The sequence below is a fragment of the Ranitomeya imitator genome, chromosome 4 (assembly GCF_032444005.1).
Source record: "Ranitomeya imitator isolate aRanImi1 chromosome 4, aRanImi1.pri, whole genome shotgun sequence".
In the NCBI taxonomy this organism is placed as follows: domain Eukaryota; kingdom Metazoa; phylum Chordata; class Amphibia; order Anura; family Dendrobatidae; genus Ranitomeya; species Ranitomeya imitator.
This window is the reverse complement of record NC_091285.1, coordinates 398,285,962-398,305,349: the sequence shown is the minus strand read 5'-3', so window position 1 is coordinate 398,305,349 and position 19,388 is coordinate 398,285,962. Positions and strand designations below refer to the sequence as shown.

The window sequence follows — 19,388 nt, the reverse complement described above, 5'->3', positions numbered from 1 at the left end:
GTATCGGGGGGCTCTTTACAACGACCCGTTCCATCACAAATATCTGTAAGTGACGACTGCTGGGATTTATACGTCTGCGGTAATGGGAGTGAATGGAAAACCTGAATTCAATGGTTCAGATGATTCAATACTTTTCTCCATACAGTGCGCCCAAGGCGGGGGTACCCCCTTATGCTTTAGTGCGGCCGCTACGGTCTAATAGTGTGCGTCCCTGGCAGAGATGGCGTTAGTGTGGCACCAGTGCTCCTCTTCTGGGCAGGGAGACCCTTGGACATTGGAGCTGCCCATATGTTTATGATTCCGGTGACCCCACAGGTCACACATTTAGCATTTGCCACTGGTATACCCAATAATAGATGTCTTCACGGTGACGGTTCCCAGTTTCCGTGCTGTGCCACCAGTAGACAGCGCCAACACTCCACAGCCTCCATGCCTAGCGCCTTACCAGTCCGCCTTCTTCAGGCTGTCCACGGCAGCCCCCTTACTGAGCAGGTGCAGCAGGCAGGCTCTGTGGCCCATGGAGGCGGCTTCGTGGAGCGCAGTCTTGTAGTCGTTATTTCGGACCCCCACATCCATGCCCACCACCTCCAGCAGGTAGGAGAGCGCAGGGAGGTGTCCATGGCGAGCTGCATAATGCAACACTGTGTCACCAGACCTGCCGAAGTGCCTGCCAGGGAGGCGAGCCAGTAACATGGGGCTCCTCTGTAGCGCCTCCTGGCAGAGGTGGAATCTGCCTTCCTGGATCAGCTTCAGGATGTGCTTCTCCTGCTCTTCCAGTGACATGGTGAGGTGTGTGTGGCCATGAGGGGGCGCAGTGCCCTCCAGCCCCGGGGATTACACCGCAGGGACTGAAGAGCGGCCCACTAGCGCCAGCAATGATAGGGCTGCAGGTCGTTAAAGAATATCCCCTGGTAGCAGCCGTAAAGCGACTGAACGACATAACGCAGCAAACCTCGGGTTATTTTATGTTTGGCCGAAAGGCTCCCAGAAAGGAGGCGTGTCCGTGAGCCTCGTCCAATCAGCTTCCCTCTTAGACCGTTCTTATCAGCTGACGAGGGTCACTATCTCCAGCTTCATGATACTGGTGACACTTTCGGTTTGTACAGCAGCTGCCGCCTGTGGGAATCCTCGGAGTAATGCCGACATAACCGCCCGCACCGAGGAGGACACTGACGCCATGAAAGTGACCCGCTCCTCTTCCTGCTGGTAGCAGTACGTGTCCTGCCTTCTGATTGGTCACAAGTTATAACCCCGGTTTTGATTGGCTGTTATGTAAAGTGTGCTGTAGTCGGCGCTGGGCCCTCGTGTGCTGTTAGGAGGCAGAGTAACCCTGGCTGTGACGGGGGGAGCTCGCTTACATTGGGGGCTTCCATGTATTACATACTCCAGGCCTGATAGTCAGCGACTTGTTACTTGAGGTTTTTTTTGTTTTGTTTTTTTCAACCTTGTAACAATAAATACACTAGCGCCCCAAAAAGATTTGAGGATGAAGCAGCAAAAACCGATATCCAGATTTGTGTGAAAAAAAAAATGTAAAAGAAGCTACAAAGGTAAATAAAGAGAATCTGTTGCGCTAAAAACTCAACAAACAATATAGGTTTAAATTAAGCAAATAATATCATAACATGACGCATCAAAAACTGAAACAGTATACCGATCTGTAACAAATGTTAGTAGACCGCAGCGGTGCATTTGGTTTTGTCCTTGCTGACCATTGCTTATAGCAGTGTAGTTTATCAATGCAGTTTGTCACTTTAATAAGAAAAAAATCACCCTGAGGAAGGGGAAGTGAGCGTCCCCGAAACGCGTTGGTTGGATGTTTGGCATTTCCAGGCCTCCGTACCTTGTGATGTCACGCTCCTTCCAGTAGCCGCTGTCCATCATGGACTTGCCTGGTTTCCAGGGATGCTGCCGGCCGGGGGTCCCTGGCTCTGTACACACGGTGCTCTCATCATCCTGTCATCCTTCCTAGCTGCTTCACCCCCTAACCTATAGCTGCATTCTCCCCCGGACCTCGGATTACAGCTATCCACGGCATTGTGTGCATAATCAATAACCGGAGTTACTACGCTGTTTCCATCTATTTATACGCTGCATCCCCAATGCTAAATAAGAAAGGATCACATTACTTAGGCTAGTTTCACATTTGCGTTAGAATCCACAGCGTTTAATCCGCATCCGCAAGTGCAGAAAAACGCGTACAAACGCGGCGTTTTTTAGACGCATGCGGTTAAAAAAAAGCCGCGTTTGCATGCTTCTCAATGCGTTTTTTCCTGCGTTTGCGTTTTTGGTGCGCATGGTGACAAATTTTACAGGAGAAAAATCTAGCTAACCAGATACCTCCAATGTGACTACAGGGGGCGTGTATTATTGGATATCTTTATATAGACCCTTGAACAGCTGAAATCTTCAGATTTTGCTCCTGTGTCATAATGGATCTTCGCATGGAGAGCTTTTATTTCAACCTGGATTTAAGCATCAAGCTGTTTCTTGCCTGTGTGTTTGCTTGGGAGCAAGACAGAAATCGAGAAAGACGGAGAAGGAGACGTCGTAGGCATTTTTGGAGGCACCCCATTATTGAACTACGTGAGAGCCGTGGAGCATATCACACGCTGTATGGCGAGCTTAATGCCAACCCGGACAAATTCCCGGAATATACAAGGATGTCAAAAGACTCGTTCCAGGATTTGCATGCTCGTGTCCAAGGAGCCATACGGAGACAGGACACCCAGCTCCGTCAGGTGTCAGAAATAATGAATTCATGATGCACATATAGCAGCCTCATGAATTCACTATTTCTGACACATGTCCAGGTGAGCATAGATATGCCGTGTATGACCGCCATCGTCCCTCCACTTTGTGTTTAAATAGATTACGTACACAGAAGAGAAAATGGAGGTTATACAAGGCAGTTCTTTACTCACCAGGTCAGGTGTGCTAACTAATGAGTTTTTGGACACCTGACCTGTTGAGTAGAGTTCTGCATTGTATTTCCGCCATTTTCTCTTCAGTCTGCAACACTAGTCACAGACTGAGTAGAAGGAAGAGATTATGGAGATAATACAAGTATTCATTTTTTGGCCCACCTGATATCTGTATACTAAAGACACACAAAGCTGCAGTCTTTTACTTGCTAACTACTGGAGCTATGATGTGGCCAAAAAATTAAGTGTTCGGTGCACGGTGTGTGTTGACGGCGGCGAAATACACAATTAAACCACACCTAATTGGGGGCTAAAAATATTATTTATTTTGTTATACACAAACTTTTTATTTAACTGCGCCTGCTTGGGGTAGAGTGATGGAAACGGGGGGTGTGACGCAGTGAGGCCTCGCTAACAGTGGACGACGCAGGGGTGGCAGGAGAAGGAACAGTGAAACTTGTAGGGTCTGGTAGTTCGAGGATAGGGCTTGACACATAAGAGGCCTGAGACGCACTGGAAGAGTGAGACAAACCTGACATTACAGACACACTGGGAGGTGAGGGCGGAGGAATACAAAGAGTACGCTGTTTTTTATTTTTTCTCCCTTTCTGGGACCACCGGGTTCTGGAAAGCCTCGGTGGGCTCATATATCGTGGCATGGTCATGGTTGATGAACTGTCAGGGCCCGGCTGCACTGTGCCATAGTGCTCGTAGAGCGTGCAGCCATGCCAGAGTCCATAGTGCTCGTAGATCGTGCAGCCATGCCAGAGTCCATAGTGCTCGTAGAGCGTGCAGCCATGCCAGAGTCCATAGTGCTCGTAGATCGTGCAGCCATGCCAGAGTCCATAGTGCTCGTAGAGCATGCAGCCATGCCAGAGTCCATAGTGCTCGTAGAGTGGAAGGCCATGCCAGAGTCCATAGCGCTTGTAGAGCGGAAGGCCATGCCTGGGTCCTGCTGCATCGTGGTGTTGGCGGTACGGAAGGCCATGCCAGGGTCCTGCTGCATCGTGGTGTCAGTGGAGGAGGACCAAGCAGGAGCAGCGGTTGTCATGGTGGTGGCGGTGGGCTGTCCAACAGCACTCGGCATGGTGGTGGTGCTGTACTGGTGTCCGGCAGTGCTAGGAATAGAGGTGGCCGTGCAGTGGTATGCAGCAGAGGTCGACATTGATGTTAATCATGACAGTGAAGGCACAGGTGGATATGCTGCCACTGTCTGCTGAAAATACCGACTCTGCTGCATAGCCTGCATGTAAGCAGCATTGCAGGCCTGCATGACACTAAGCCGGAGATCAGGAGTAAGGTGTTCCGACATGCCCTGCTCAATTTGGTTAAAAAAAATGATGTGCTGGCCTCTGGAGGTCGGCTTTAACTTGGTCAAGGCTTTTGGTGACCTCCTGGATACGTGTATTCATGTGGCTAAGGGAAATATCCATTCGGTCACCCAAAGCCTTGAGTCCTTTGTGAAAAACCAAGCTCAAGTGCAAAAACTCGGGCATGAGGGACCTGTCCGATGCCCTCTGCCAGGAGGAGCCCCCCAAAAAAGGGGCAGAGGACTGGGAAAGGGGAACACCTGATGGACCAGCTTCCTGGTCTCCAGTTAGTGTGGCAGGCCCACTTGCTGCAGCGGTTCTGGATGGCTGAGACGGGTCCGTGGCTGTCTGATGAAGGACCGCTCCAGAACCTGGGCCAACAGTGCTGCTCCATGTGCTGTGAAAAAAGGAAAAAAAAATTAATAAGAAAAATTAACCAGACGCCAACTCCTGTGGAATAGAAACATACAGATTATGGCAATACAACACAACCTAATACACGGGAGAATTACGTACGTTCTCTGGGCAAGGACCGGTCTTAAAAATGCCAGAACGCGATGGTATTTGTACTTTCGGATCCTTGCTCCTGAACCACTGGGAACACGGCTCTCTTGACACAGGTCCTTGTTGAGGCGGTCCTTCATCAAACGCCAATGTGTTTTGACTTTGAGCACTGTTGAAAAAACAAAAAATTATGGTTAGACAATGGACTTTTGGCCGTGCTCACACAACTGTGTGTGATGAGAGACAGTGAATACTTACCAATCTGAGGAGGTGAGTACTCCCTTCACTGACATGTTCGACTTCAGAAGGCCCAGGACGCTGCTCCTCATCAGAAGAAGACATTCTGATGCATGCAGAAAGAAAGAAATGGCAGAAATTAGGACATGTAGAGATAGAAAATAAAGGAATTGGCTAGGATACAAGAAAAACTAGAAAATCCAGCCCCAGGAAAGAGAAATAGTCCGTATATAAAATACAAAATAGCTTAATTGAAGTAACAAGATTAAAAATGTGGACTCCGATAACAAGTGGCTGATAATGGAATCACATATCAGCTCTCACTGCACTGAACGCGTTTCGAACACAACTGTGTTCTTAGTCATCAGTATGCAGAGCGAGGTTCAACAAGTCTTTTATAAAGGGAATAAAACAGGTGGGTGAATAATTAACACATAAGGAAAAAAAAAAGGGGATCACACCAAAAAGGCAAACCAAATGAGAAAATACAGCAGGCGTGTACTACGGAGGACACAGCATGAACTTCAACCCAATACGGCCAGCATGCAGCCAGCGGGTAAGGAAAGGGTGAATCAAACACCCCAAAACTCCGCCCATATGACCCAAAACCGGTCCCGCCAAATTCAGGTGACAGGATCCCTTTAAGGATTCACAGGATATTCTCAGCACTTTTCATGATGCAATCTGGGATTCCAACTGGTCGTGGCTGACATGTGATGTCATTGCTTTATATTCATCAATTCCACATAAAGTAGCCTTGCATGCTGTACAATTTCATCTTTTTAAGTACAGCAATTATTCCAGTGATCTTCAGATGTATATAGTTTCAGTTTTGGCCTTTCTAATATCCCACAATTATTTTTTATTTGACAAAAAAATTTTTTTACAACTAAGTGGAGTCTCGATGGGTGCGAAATTTTCCCCTTCAGTGGCAAATTTAGTCATGTCGTGGTGGGAAGAAAACTATATATTCAATGTAGATAATCCATTTTTCAAACAAATTCAATGGTATTCTAGATTTATTGATGATCTATTATTAGTTTGGAGGGGAGATATATCTTCAGTTATTACTTTTATCACCTATATCAACAATAACCCATTTAATTTAAAATTTACATATCATTGGCATTCTCAATATGTTAATTTGCTCGATTTAACTCTTTCAGGTATACCACAACAGGTAATTAAAACACAGACTTTTCGCAAATCCACTGCAGGTAACACAATATTACATGCAAAAAGTTTTCATCCTTTTCATACTATCAAATCTGTCCCCGTGGGAGAAGCTATAAGAGCCAGATGAAACTGTAGTGATGAGATCTCTTTGCAAAAAGAAACAAATGACATCCGACAAAGACTTAGTAAGCGTAAATATCCTGTCTGGGCCATTGATAGAGCTTTTAATTTGGCTAATAAAAAAAACAGATCAGAACTTGTGGGTTTCCCGGCTTTGAAAACTAATAGCTCCAAAAACAATCAACCGAAAAAAACACTTATCAGACACAGTCAGTATTAATACTAACCTCAATTTCCAACATTGTGCGCCGCAATTTAAACATCCTTCGAGATCATCCCATGATCTTATTTTACAGGATGACATAAAAATAGTTTCAAGGAAAGCCCCCACCCTAGGCACTTTGCTTGCCCCCAGCTTTATCCAGTCGGAAGTTTCTAAAAATAAAGCCAGTTGGCTATTCACCACAGGTTTTTTTCAATGCGGCTCTTCTCCGTGTAAATGTGTTCATACACAAAAAAACCCGCAACTTTCGTGGGTGCAAATGAACATAAAATATACAACATAAAGGATTTTATCAATTGTAACTCAGACCATGTAATTTGTTATAGAATGTGTATCTTGCAATTTGCGTTATGTTGGATCCACCATACGTAGTCTAAAAAATAGATTCCGTTAACATTTATATGATGTTGTGCACCCCACTAGAAGATATGTTTCTAGTGCCTCTAACCATTTTATTCAATTTCATGACAGAAATACTTCATTTATGAAAGTTTATGCAATTGAACGTATTCACAGGAACATATGAGGTGGCAACAGAGAGAGTCTTACGTGATAGAGAAGCTTACTGGATTTTATGCCTTAATACTCGAGCACCTTGCAGTTTGAACCTCAGGAAGGAGATGATGTTGCATTATTAATTTTTATTATCTATTGCATTATATTGGAAATGTTATTGTTCTTTATTTCATTGTCTTTCTACATCGTTTTCTTTTTTGTGTGTATTTTTGTGTGTGTATTTTTCATACAATTCGTGGTATTTATGGTATCCTGCTGTATTTTCTCATTTGGTTTGCCTTTTTGGTGTGATCTCCTTTTTTTTTTTTTTTTTTTTTTTTTTTTTTTTTAATGTGTTAATTATTCACCCACCTGTTTTATTCCCTTTATAAAGACTTGTTGAACCTCGCTCTGCATACTGATGACTAAAGGCCCCTTCACATTAAGCGACGCTGTAGCGATACCGACAACGATCCGGATCGCTGCAGCGTTGCTGTTTGGTCGCTGGAGAGCTGTCACACAGACAGCTCTCCAGCGACCAACGATCCCGAGGTCCCCGGGTAACCAGGGTAAACATCGGGTTACTAAGCGCAGGGCCGCGCTTAGTAACCCGATGTTTACCCTGGTTACCAGCGTAAAAGTAAAAAAAAAAAAACAGTACATACTTACCTACCGCTGGCTGTCCCCGGCGCTCAGCTTCTCTGCACTCCTCCTGTACTGACTGTGAGCACAGCGGCCGGAAAGCAGAGCGGTGACGTCACCGCTCTGCTTTCCGGCTGACCGACGCTCACAGCCAGTACAGGAGGAGTGCAGAGCACAGCGCCGGGGACAGACAGCGGTAGGTAAGTATGTAGTGTTTGTTTTTTTTTTACTTTTACGCTGGTAACCAGGGTAAACATCGGGTTACTAAGCGCGGCCCTGCGCTTAGTTACCCGATGTTTAGCCTGGTTACCAGTGAAGACATCGCTGGATCGGTGTCACACACGCCGATCCAGCGATGTCCACGGGAGATCCAGCGACAAAATAAAGTTCTGGACTTTGTTCAGTGACCAACGATCTCCCAGCAGGGGCCTGATCGTTGGTCGCTGTCAAACATAACGATTTCCTTAACGATATCATTGCTACGTCACAAAAAGCAACGATATCGTTACCGATATCGTTATGTGTGAAGGTACCTTAAGAACACAGTTGTGTTCGAAACGCGTTCAGTGCAGTGAGAACTGATATGTGATTCCATTATCAGCCACTTGTTATCGGAGTCCACATTTTTAATCTGGTTACTTCAATTAAGCTATTTTGGATTTTATGTACGGACTTTTTCTCTTTCCTGGGGCTGGATGTCTAGTTTTTCTTGTATCCATGACGTTGCTGGCTGGACGTTTTATGCCTGCTCGGATTTTTCCATTGCATTTGGACTCCTGTTGGGTGAGCTGAATACTTTTTCCTTTTTTTTCTCACATTGGCGAGGATATACTTACATTGTTCTGAGTGTAGATTCCTTCCTGTGTCTGGTCTGCTGCGTCTGGAAAGCTTCTCTGTCTGCTGCGTAGTGACCTGCAACTGTCCACTCCCTCCCTTTATCACCTTGTATGTGGGGGGTGGCTAATCAGTGTCTAGACATGTTTTTCTCTGGTGCAACGCATGCGTTCACGAACGCAAGCAAACGCATGTGCTTGTGAACACATGCGTTCACATAGACAGCGATGTGTTTTTTTTGGCGCTTTCCTTACGCAATCGACCGCATACGTTTCTAGGTGGCAAATTGACGCCTCTAAAATTACTACATGTAGCGTTTACCGCGCCAAACCGCAGACGACGAAACGACGCATGCGTCGTCAAACGCGCCCAAATGCAACCGATCGCAGACACATGCATCCCTAATGTTAAATATAGGAATACACAACGCATGCGGATATTTGCGGAAGAAATGCTGCGGACACAACCGCAAATGTGAAACCGGCCTAAGACATCCCAAAGTTTTGGGTTTTTTTTTTTTGTTTTTTTTTTTTAATACAGTCTTCGCTTCAGAAGTGACAAACTGCATTGATAAACTAAACTGCTGTAAGCAATTGTCAGCAAGGACAATACCAAATGCTGTCTACTAACCACTCCACTAACATTTGTTACAGATCTGTAAATTGTTAAAATTTTTGATGCATCATATTATATATTATTTGCTTATTGTTAATTTAACACCTTTCTGCCAGCTGACGTAATAGTACGTCAGCTGGCAGATCCCCTGCTTTGAGGTGGGCTTCGGCGGTGAGCCCACCTCAAAGCCGTGACATGTCAGCTGTTTTGTACAGCTGACATGTGCGCGCAATGAGCGCGAGCGGAATCGCGATCCGCCCGCGCCCATTAACTAGTTAAATGCCGCCGTCAAGCGCTGACAGCGGCATTTAACTAGCGCTCCCGGCCGCGCGGCCGGAGCTGCTCGCACTGCTGGCCCCCGTCACATGATCGGGGGTCAGCAGTGCATTGCCATAACAAATAGAGGTCTCAATGAGACCTCTGGGGTTGTTGATGGCCGATTGCTTTGAGCGCCACCCTGTGGTCGGCGTTCAAAGCAACCCTGCATTTCTGCTACATAGAGGTGATCTGTACTTCACCTCTATGTAGCAGAGCCGATCGAGTTATGCATGCTTCTAGCCTCCTATGGAGGCTATTCAAGCATGCCAAAATTTAAAAGAAAAAGTGATTAAAAATATAAAAAAAATAAAAAATATATAAAAGTTCAAATCACCCCCCTTTTGCCCCAATCAAAATAAAACAATAAAAAAATCAAACATACACATATTTGGTATCGCCGCGTTCAGAATTGCCCGATCTATCAATAAAAACAAAGGATTAACCTGGCCGCTAAATGGTGTAGCGAGAAAAAAAAATCAAAACGCCAAAATTACGTTTTTTTGGTCGCCACAACATTGCATTAAAATGCAATAACGGGCGATCAAAAGAACGTATCTACACCAAAATGGTATCATTAAAAACGCCAGCTCGGCATGCAAAAAATAAGCCCTCACCTGACCCCAGATCGTGAAAATTGGAGACGCTACGGCTATCGGAAAATAACGCAATTTTTTTTTTTTTTTTAGCAAACTTTGGAATTAAAAAAAAAAAGTGGAAAAAAACAACACTTTATTATCATACCGCCAAACAAAAAGTGGAATAACGCGCGATCAAAAAGGCGGAAATAACCTTGGTACTGCTGAAAACGTCATCTTGTCCCGCAAAAAACGAGCCGCCATACAGCATCATCAGCGAAAAACTAAAAAAGTTATAGTCCTCAGAATAAAGCGATGCAAAAATAATTATTTTTTTCGATAAACTAGTTTTTATCGTATAAAAGCGCCAAAACATAAAAAAATTATATAAATGAGGTATCGCTGTAATCGTACTGACCTGAAGAATAACACTGCTTTATCCATTTTACCAAACGCGGAACGGTATAAACGCCTCCCCGAAAACAAAATTCATGAATAGCTGGTTTTTGGTCATTCTGCCTCACAAAAATCGGAATAAAAAGCGATCAAAAATTGTCATGTGCCCGAAAATGTTACCCATAACAACGTCAACATGTTCCGCAAAAAACAAGACCTCACATGACTCTGTGGACCCAAGTATGGAAAAATTATAGCTCTCAAAATGTGGTAACGCAAAAAATATTTTTTGCAATAAAAAGCGTCTTTCAGTGTGTGACGGCTGCCAATCATAAAAATCCGCTAAAAAACCCGCTATAAAAGTAAATCAAACCCCCCCTTCATCACCCCCTTAGTTAGGGAAAAATAAAAAAATTAAAAAAATGTATTTACTTCCATTTTCCCGTTAGGGTTGGGGTTAGGGTTGGGGCTAAAGTTAGGGTTTGGATTACATTTACGGTTGGGAATAGGATTGGGATTAGGGTTAGGGGTGTGTCAGGGGTGTGGTTAGGGTTACCGTTGGGATTAGGGTTAGGGGTGTGTTTGGATTAGGGTTTGTTATGATTGGGGGGTTTCCACTGTTTGGGCACATCAGGGGCTCTCCAAATGCGACATGGTGTCCGATCTCAATTCCAGCCAATTCTGCGTTGAAAAAGTAAAACAGTGCTCCTTCCCTTCCGAGCTCTCCTGTGCGCCCACACAGGGGTTTACCCCAACATATGGAGTATCAGCGTACTCAGGACACATTGGAAACAACTTTTGGGGTCCAATTTCTCCTGTTACCCTTGGGAAAATACAAAACTGGGGGCTAAAAAATAATTTTTTGTGGGGAAAAAAAAAGATTTTTTTTATTTTCACGGCTCTTTGTTATAAACTGTAGTGAAACACTTGGAGGTTCAAAGTTCTCACAACACATCTAGATAAGTTCCGTGGGGGGTCTAGTTTCCACTATGGTGTCACTTGTGGGGGGTTTCTACTGTTTAGGTACATTAGGGGCCCTGCAAACGCAATGTGACGCCTGCAGACCAATCCATCTAAGTCTGCATTCCAAATGACGCTCTTTCCCTTCCGAGCTCTGCCATGCGCTCAAACGGTGGTTCCCCCCACATATGGGGTATCGGCGTACTCAGGACAAATTGGACAACAACTTTTGGGGTCCAATTTCTCCTGTTACCCTCGGGAAAATACAAAACTGGGGGCTAAAAAATAATTTTTGTGGGGGAAAAAAAAGAATTTTTATTTTCACGGCTCTGCGTTATAAACTGTAGTGAAACACTTGGGGGTTCAACACATCTAGATAAGTTCCTTAGGGGGTTGACTTTCCAAAATGGTGTCACTTGTGGGGGGTTTCAATGTTTAGGCACATCAGTGGCTCTCTAAACGCAACATGGTGTCCCATCTCAATTCCAGTCAATTTTGCATTGAAAAGTCAAATGGCGCTCCTTCCCTTCCGAGCTCTGCCATGTGCCCAAACAGTGGTTTACCCCCACATATGGGGTATCGGCGTACTCAGGACAAATTGTACAACAACTTTTGGGGTCCATTTTCTCCTGTTACCCTTGGTAAAATAAAACAAATTGGAGCTGAAGCAAATTTTTTGTGAAAAAAGTTATGTTCATTTTTATTTAAACATTCTAAAAATTCCTGTGAAACACTGGAAGGGTTAATAAACTTCTTGAATGTGGTTTTGAGCACCTTGAGGGGTGCAGTTTTTAGAATGGTGTCACACTTAGAAAATAACCATCATGTAGACCCCTCAAAATGACTTCAAATGAGATGTGGTCCCTAAAAAAAAAAAAAAAAAAAAAAAAAAATGGTGTTGTAAAAATGAGAAATTGCTGGTCAACTTTTAACCCTTATAACTCCCTAACAAAAAAAAAATTTTGGTTCCAAAATTGTGCTGATGTAAAGTAGACATGTGGGAAATGTTACTTATTAAGTATTTTGTGTGACATATCTCTGTGATTTAATTGCATAAAAATTCAAAGTTGGAAAATTGCAAACTTTTCTAAATTTTTGCCAAATTTCCATTTTTTTCATAAATAAACGCAGGTAATATCAAAGACATTTTACCACTGTCATGAAGTACAATATGTCACGAGAAAACAGTGTCAGAATCACCGGGATCCGTTGAAGCGTTCCAGAGTTATAACCTCATAAAGGGACAGTGGTCAGAATTGTAAAAATTGGCCCGATCAATAACGTGCAAACCACCCTTGGGGGTAAAGGGGTTAAAGAGAACCTGTCAGCGGTACTGCGCCTATAAACTTTAAACATCGCCATAATGGCGCTGTGATGCTGACTAATGTGATACCTGATGTGAAGGGATCGGCTCAGTGGCTGCTGAATACTCACCTTTATGAAGTTTTCAGAAAATGATGTTGTGTGTGCTGTGGGGGGCAGGGTCTCCGTCTCGTTCTCCGCACCCCACCAGCCTCCTCTGCTTCTTGTGCAGGTCACTGATTATTCAGTGACCTGGCTCCTTTAACCCCGCAGCCATCATTGTGTGGACATTGCATGCGCAGTGGTAGCTGGTGTCCTGTGTGCAGAATTTCAATAAAATGGTGCCCCAGGCAACGCATACGCAGATTGAGTTTTCAGCTCTGAACTGAGCCAAAATCTTGGATCTGCGCATGTGATGCCATCGGTTCCATTTTATTTATGTCCTGCACACAGGACCCCGGATCCCACTGCGCACTCACTGCCCACACAACGATGGCAGTGGCACTGAATATTATAAAGAAGACAAGTCTTTTTATTATCAGTAGCCTGCCCAAGAAGCACAGGAGGCTGGTGGGGTGTGGAGAAGGAGACCTTGCCCCCTCATCCCACCCCAAAGCACACTTGATAATTTGGGGCTGCGCAGCAATTTGGCTACAGCACAGGTTATGCAGCGACAGATTGCTATGTGCTATCGCTAAATCACCACATGTTGCAGGTTAATGGAGTCGAAGTACCACCTCTAGGGTACGTCCTCAAGCAACTTGTAATACGCTCACTTCCATTATGCTACAAAGTATCGGTACTAGCGACGTTTGACGCAACCTGTGTCGTGGCCAAGTTGCCTTGTAACCTTAACCTAAAGAAAAATGAGTGTACACTGCCCCTGCGGCCACTGTCAGGTTCATAAGGCATATATCTCCTAGTGGCCACAGTTGAATGAATATGGCTGCTTTTATCTAGCCCGTGCTCAGCTTTTAGAGACGCACCGTAGTTGGATTTCCCATACAAATGTATGAGAATTCTGACAGCTGCTCGTGATGGGTGTGGGTCCCATTGGCCAGATATGCATCTACTAATATAAGTTTATGGAATCCTATGAATATGCTGAAAAGAAAAGTGTGAGATGGGAATACCTGCTAGATGGACATCTGCACATGGGAAGATCAAAGAAGTGAGCCGAAACACATGATGGTAGAAGTGCAATCTGTTGTCACACTCTGACTGTAAAGGGGCCCTGAATTGTCCCTGGAACTGGGTCTTTAACCCTTCTCCGAAAGGTACCTCTAAAGGTGAGGAGGTTTGGGCCACTTGCCTTGCTATTCTCCTGTTATGTTATTCCCTAAGCTGTCCTCTCCCCAAGACAAAAATGCTAGTGTATCAACACGACAAAGATAACAGAAAGCAACAAACCTATAAACACTTACCAAAGGTAGATGGGTATATAGGGAAGGATAGGAATGTAAAAAGCAAATGTGAATAGGACAATGAGGAAAGCATAGAGGAAAACATAGAAGCGGGAATGACAGTCCCACAAAACATAATAATAATTGGAAAGACTTTAAACAAATACACATTCAAATCACTAGATAAAAAACAATGTAACCTATACAGCGAGGAAATATGGAAGAGACATGAAGGTAAGCCGGGTTAGGCAGGAAAAGCTAAATACATCCTGAGCAAGCTATCCATGAATGACAATAGTTACACAATACCACCCACATGGCAAGGGATTCTGACATAATAAATGGGTGCCAAAGGCAGTACCATGTAATCACTCCCAATTGAATAGTCATTCATTGATTCATGCTTACCCATAAATAAACGGATGGCTTTCCCACTTGGCCCAGCAGCCCCTTCATGAGGAAAGCATGCACGCAACAATCTCCAGTAGGAAAACCGATCACCAATTCAGCACAGTGTCTCCAAGGAGCTAGGAAGAAAAGCTTTCACTGGCTAGGAAGAGAAGGTTCTGGCCAGGTTTTATAGGGAGAGGTAATGATCAGTTCAGAAGCAGCTGAAATGGAGCTGCAGTTGGACGCGGGTTACTCGGTACCGGTCCTCTGCTGGCTCAGTTCTGGGGATGTCACGGTGGCTGGACCCGGTCCATGACCCTGCTAAGGGGTGTCCAATGAAAGGTGGTGCGAGTCTGTCAAGCTTTCGTGACGCCACCTGTGGTATTCGGTCAGGGCGACCGACGCTGCTTGGGGTCCACTGGGGTGACGTGATGGCAGCTAGATGGTGTAACTTCCCACAGGTGAAGTATGTCCCCAGGGCTTCCCAGTAAGGTGGATGGTGATGGGGTGAGGTGCAAACAATAACGAGGACACAGGGTTGCAGTCTCTTTACCTCTTTACTGAAGATTTCAGGATCCTCAATTCAGAGCACAGTTAACAGGGCTGTCTGAGACCGGCCGGTCCGATGGCACATCCAGAGTCCCCTTTGCAGGTGGAAATCGTTGCCTACCAACAGCGCCTGTGTGTTGTAGTGCTACCCTGCTGAGCATTCGGAATAGTCCTCACAACTTCTGTTCTCGTTCGTTCTAGTTCTTTCTCGTTCTTTCTATTTCGTTCCAGATGTTTCTAGTTTCTCGTCCCCCAGGTATGTTATGGCTAGGACGCACCCGTTTGACGGGAAGGCTCGGAGCTCTTCCGGGACCCTAGAGATGCCCCTTTCCACGCGTTGCCCCCCCCCCCCCAACCAAGCAGTTGGGAAGCTGAAGTGCATAGGATAACACTAACCGGACCAACAATAGAAAACGGACAGAGATAGATGAAAATAACAATCATGCAAAATGCACTCGCCAAACATAGTGGAAAATGGGAGTTGAAGGAAAAACCAAACAGGAAAGGATGAGGATGTGCACACAAATAAAACTCCAAGCAACAATCTTCTGAACTAATCTCCAAACTCCAACCACCGTCTACACCTCCAACTCCAAACAGGCAGTAAGAACTAACACTGGCAGTTCTTAAGCGCCATAGGTGAGCCTATACAGCAGAGGGAAGTGGCAAACACTGAAGAGTTGAGACAATCCAGGTACGAAAGCTCCAGGAGCTTCAACTGAGAAGATAAACCCTTGCAATGCTGGCAAGGAGCAAAAACCTGCACTGTTTAATAAGATGGTGACAGACTTCTAACCAGTGCAGGAGTTCGTGAAACCAGACGGCACGATCTGTCACGGGATCCTTGTAACACCAGACGTTTGGTGCGGCCACTTTAATGAATGTGAACCAGTGTTTTTCAGCTTTAGTTCCCTCTACAACCACTGGTCCGCTGCACAAGGGATATTAGGAAAAGTCCAATGGTACGAAAACCTTGTGAATTATTTCATAAATATTACAGTCCAGCATAGTGCGTGAGATTATAACATTTTATGCACATACTGAAAAACATATCCACAGTGTAAACTGATGGGAGCTGCGAGTTTGAGATCATCAGCAAGTCTATTTATATTGCAGATGTAGGTGGAAATTTCACCCGGCACAATGCAAAGGGCGAGTTATTAGAGTCCTCCGTCAGATTTGTAGCCGCAGCGGTAAATGTGGATATCTCTGCAGAATGTCCTTGTTGCAGTTGGGGAATGTAGCCTTTTGCTAGGTCGTCAATTGACATATGTTCTTTGTGATATCCTCAAATGGAGACCTGGTGGGGTATTATAGAACTGGAGATAAAGTACTAAAACTGGGGTCACCCACAGCACTTGGGGAATATGTAGCATGCATCCGAGTGCGTATGCGGAGAAGCTGCTTACGTTTTTTTTCTTTGTTTTAAAACAATCAATAATACACTGGAGGACTTGTCAGTCATCCAAGTCCATTTCTTGTAACAAGTCCCTGCAGGACAGTTATCCTATAAATGTATGATTGGCAATATTTCTCTATCCCCATGATGGCTCCACGGAGAGAGGGGTCCGCCCCCAGGGAAAGGAAACCTACAGGTGAAAAAAGGGCGTACCTCTGTCCCACATCAGTTGGTTTCCTGTCCCTGACGGGGAACCTACAGCACGTACCTGAGGATTCGTTGTGGGATTCCAGGGAGCTGGTCCGGACGGTTCCTGACAGGGGGCGCCCTGTCACGGCTGGATCCAGCAGGTTTTTCTTCCCCCCCCCCCCCCCCTTTTTTTCTCCGGCCCTGAAGCACCACCGCTGGGGTCGGCGGGCCCTATGGGTGATTGTGGTGGGGGGAGGCAGTGAAGAGGATCGAGCCTGCCTTCCCCAAAGAAAAAAAAAAAAAAAGGAGGAAGGAGGCAGGTGATGGCGGTCACCGATATAGCCTCTGTACCGCTAAACGGTACATGGAGGTAGCGGCGGCTACGCTACCATGAGGGGACGCAGGAGCGCACTAAAGCGCACATGGCACCGCTAGACGCCGGCCGCCTAAACCGGAAGTACGGGGCGGCAGGACAGGGGCGGAACGCTAGAGCGCGCGGGCGTCCCCGATTATATCTTCCCTATGGGGCGCCCGTGCTCTGGACCGGAAGTAGCGCGCGCGCATGCGCAGATCGCCACTTCCGACGGCGGCAAATTTAAAAAGGAGCATTTCCAAGGGGGATATGTGGATTAAACCTCCTCTTTGCTAAAACGCAGTGTGGAGGCCACTATGAGTGACAAAGAGCAGCAAGATGCACAGGAGTGTGTACAATTGTCTCCTGAGCAAGTGCAGGTACAGCGGCACCAGCGCTCACAGCATCAGCACAAGGGAAACGCTTCCTCTCAGCAGCGCAGCAGCAGTGGACGCTCAGGGTCACAACGCAGCCGGGTCTCTGAAAAAACTATGCGACCGGTGACGAATCCAGTGGATATAGTCCCGAGGCCAGAGACGGTATCTCTTATTCACAAGGGGTGAGTGATCGACGTGAAAGTACTAATGTAATACGTGGTTACAGGCAAATGTACAGGCAAATCAAAGCACAAAGTGTGTGCTATATGTCTAGAAGAGCTACCTTCCTTCTGGGAGAAAAAGCTATGCGGGTCTTGCATAGAGAAAACCATTCAGGAGGAATCTCCGACGTTCGCCTCAGACCTAAAATCATTAATTAAAAGTCAGGTGGAAAGTGCCCTCAAAGGCATTAAAACTTCAAAGAAAAAACGCAGATCAATCCACAAGTCTCCCGAATCTAGTATAGATGAGTCAGAGAGTGAAACGTCTGATTCTAGTGACTCTTCAGCATCCGACACCTCTTCACTATCCTCAGAGGGGGGACGCAGTTGTTTCCCTATCGAAGAGACAGAAGCACTGATAAAGGCCATCAGAACAACCATGGGCCTGGTAGATGAACGTCCTAAGAGAACGGCACAGGATATAATGTTCAGTGGATTGGAACAAAAGAAAAGAAGAGTATTCCCGATAAATGAAAAAATTCACTCTTTGATCAAAAAAGAATGGAAAAAACCAGACAAAAAAGTTCTCTTGACTCCTAAGAGAAAATACCCGTTTGATGACCCAGCTTTCTCATCCTGGAGCAAAGCACCAAAATTGGATGTGGCCATAGCAAAGGCCTCTAAAAAATTTGCCCTGCCCTTCGAGGACATGGGTACCCTAAAGGCCCCGTCACACATAGCGACGCTTGAGCGATTCCGACAACGATATGACCTGTCAGGGATCGCTCAAGCGTCGCTATGTGGTCGCTGGTGAGATGCCAAGCGACCTGTACAACGATGCTATTTCATGACGATTCAATGGGACGTCCTGTCAGAGAGGTCGTTGGTAAGGTGTCAAACACAGCGATGTGTGCTACCCAGCGGGACCTCAATGATCAAAAAATGGCCCAGGCCATTCCGACACGACCAGCGATCTCACAGCAGGGGCCTGATCGCTGCTACGTGTCACACATAGCGAGATCGCTACTGAGATCGCTGTTGCGTCACAAAACTTGTGACTCAGCAGCGATCTCGCTAGCGATCTCGCTGTGTGTGACGGGGGCTTAAAGGACCCGATGGACAAAAAAGCTGACACTTTTTCTTAAAAAACTCCTGGGAATCAGCAGGAGGTGGTCTAAAACCAGCCATCGCAGCCACTTGTACGGCCCGCGCCTTAATGGTATAGCTCGAGCACTTGGATTCCCAATTAAAGGAAAAAGTCTCAAGAGAGACAATCCAAAAGTCAGTGTCCATGATGAAAGGGGCGGCAGCCTTCTTGGCAGACGCATCGGTGGATTCGGCGAGATTAGCAGCCAGGTCGGCCTCCTTCTCAAACGCCGCAAGACGTGCCCTGTGGCTAAAGTGCTGGCCGAGGGACTTGCAAACGAAGACCAAATTATGCTCAATACCTTGCGAAGGTGAATTTCTGTTTGGGTCAACATTGGACAACATCCTTGACAAAGCGGGGGATAAGAAGAAATCTTTCCCCGGGTTTCCCAACCAGTCTTATAGGCGTTCCTTTCGGAACAGAAAATTCATGCGGAGAAGACCCCCAAAAGGGAATAAAGACGGATGGGAAGACAGAAGGAACATAAACAGAGGCTTCTTGTTCACCAACCCTTCCCCCCCCCTCCCCCCCACCCCCCCCTTCCGGATAATAAAAAAATGGGAAAAAATTTTAAACAGTCCCTGGATTTTAGGTATAATACGAGAAGGTCTCAGACTCAAATTTCGTATCCCTCCCGGCAACTCCTTCATGATAACGCCTCAGAAACAGTCACACGAACAGTCCGCTCTCCAGGAGGAAATTCTGAACTTAGTCCAGAAAGGGGTATTACAAGAAGTCCCATACCGGGAAAGAGGCACGGGCTTCTATGCTCCCCTCTTCCTCCGCAGGA

At 45.8% G+C, this 19,388-nt stretch overlaps 2 protein-coding genes across 4 annotated transcripts in view; one reads left to right on the top strand and one right to left on the bottom strand.

Annotated features, from left to right (window-relative positions):
• Window positions 1-945, bottom strand: part of ANKRD16 (ankyrin repeat domain 16) — a 34,085-nt gene extending 33,140 nt beyond the window's left edge. Inside the window, exon 1 of the mRNA XM_069765330.1 lies at window positions 446-945. Coding sequence (XP_069621431.1) covers window positions 446-783 — 338 coding nt within the window. The 5' untranslated portion in view covers window positions 784-945. The remainder of the gene's footprint in view (window positions 1-445) is intronic.
• Window positions 946-1,042: 97 nt separating this feature from the next.
• FBH1 (F-box DNA helicase 1) overlaps window positions 1,043-19,388 on the top strand; it is a 194,405-nt gene continuing 176,059 nt past the window's right edge. For 2 of the 3 annotated variants that reach the window (XM_069765328.1, XM_069765326.1), the window contains exon 1: window positions 1,062-1,212. In XM_069765328.1, coding sequence (XP_069621429.1) covers window position 1,212 — 1 coding nt within the window. In that variant the 5' untranslated portion in view covers window positions 1,062-1,211. Of the gene's footprint in view, window positions 1,213-19,388 lie in introns of all 3 variants that reach the window. The other variant, XM_069765329.1, reaches the window with a different exon arrangement.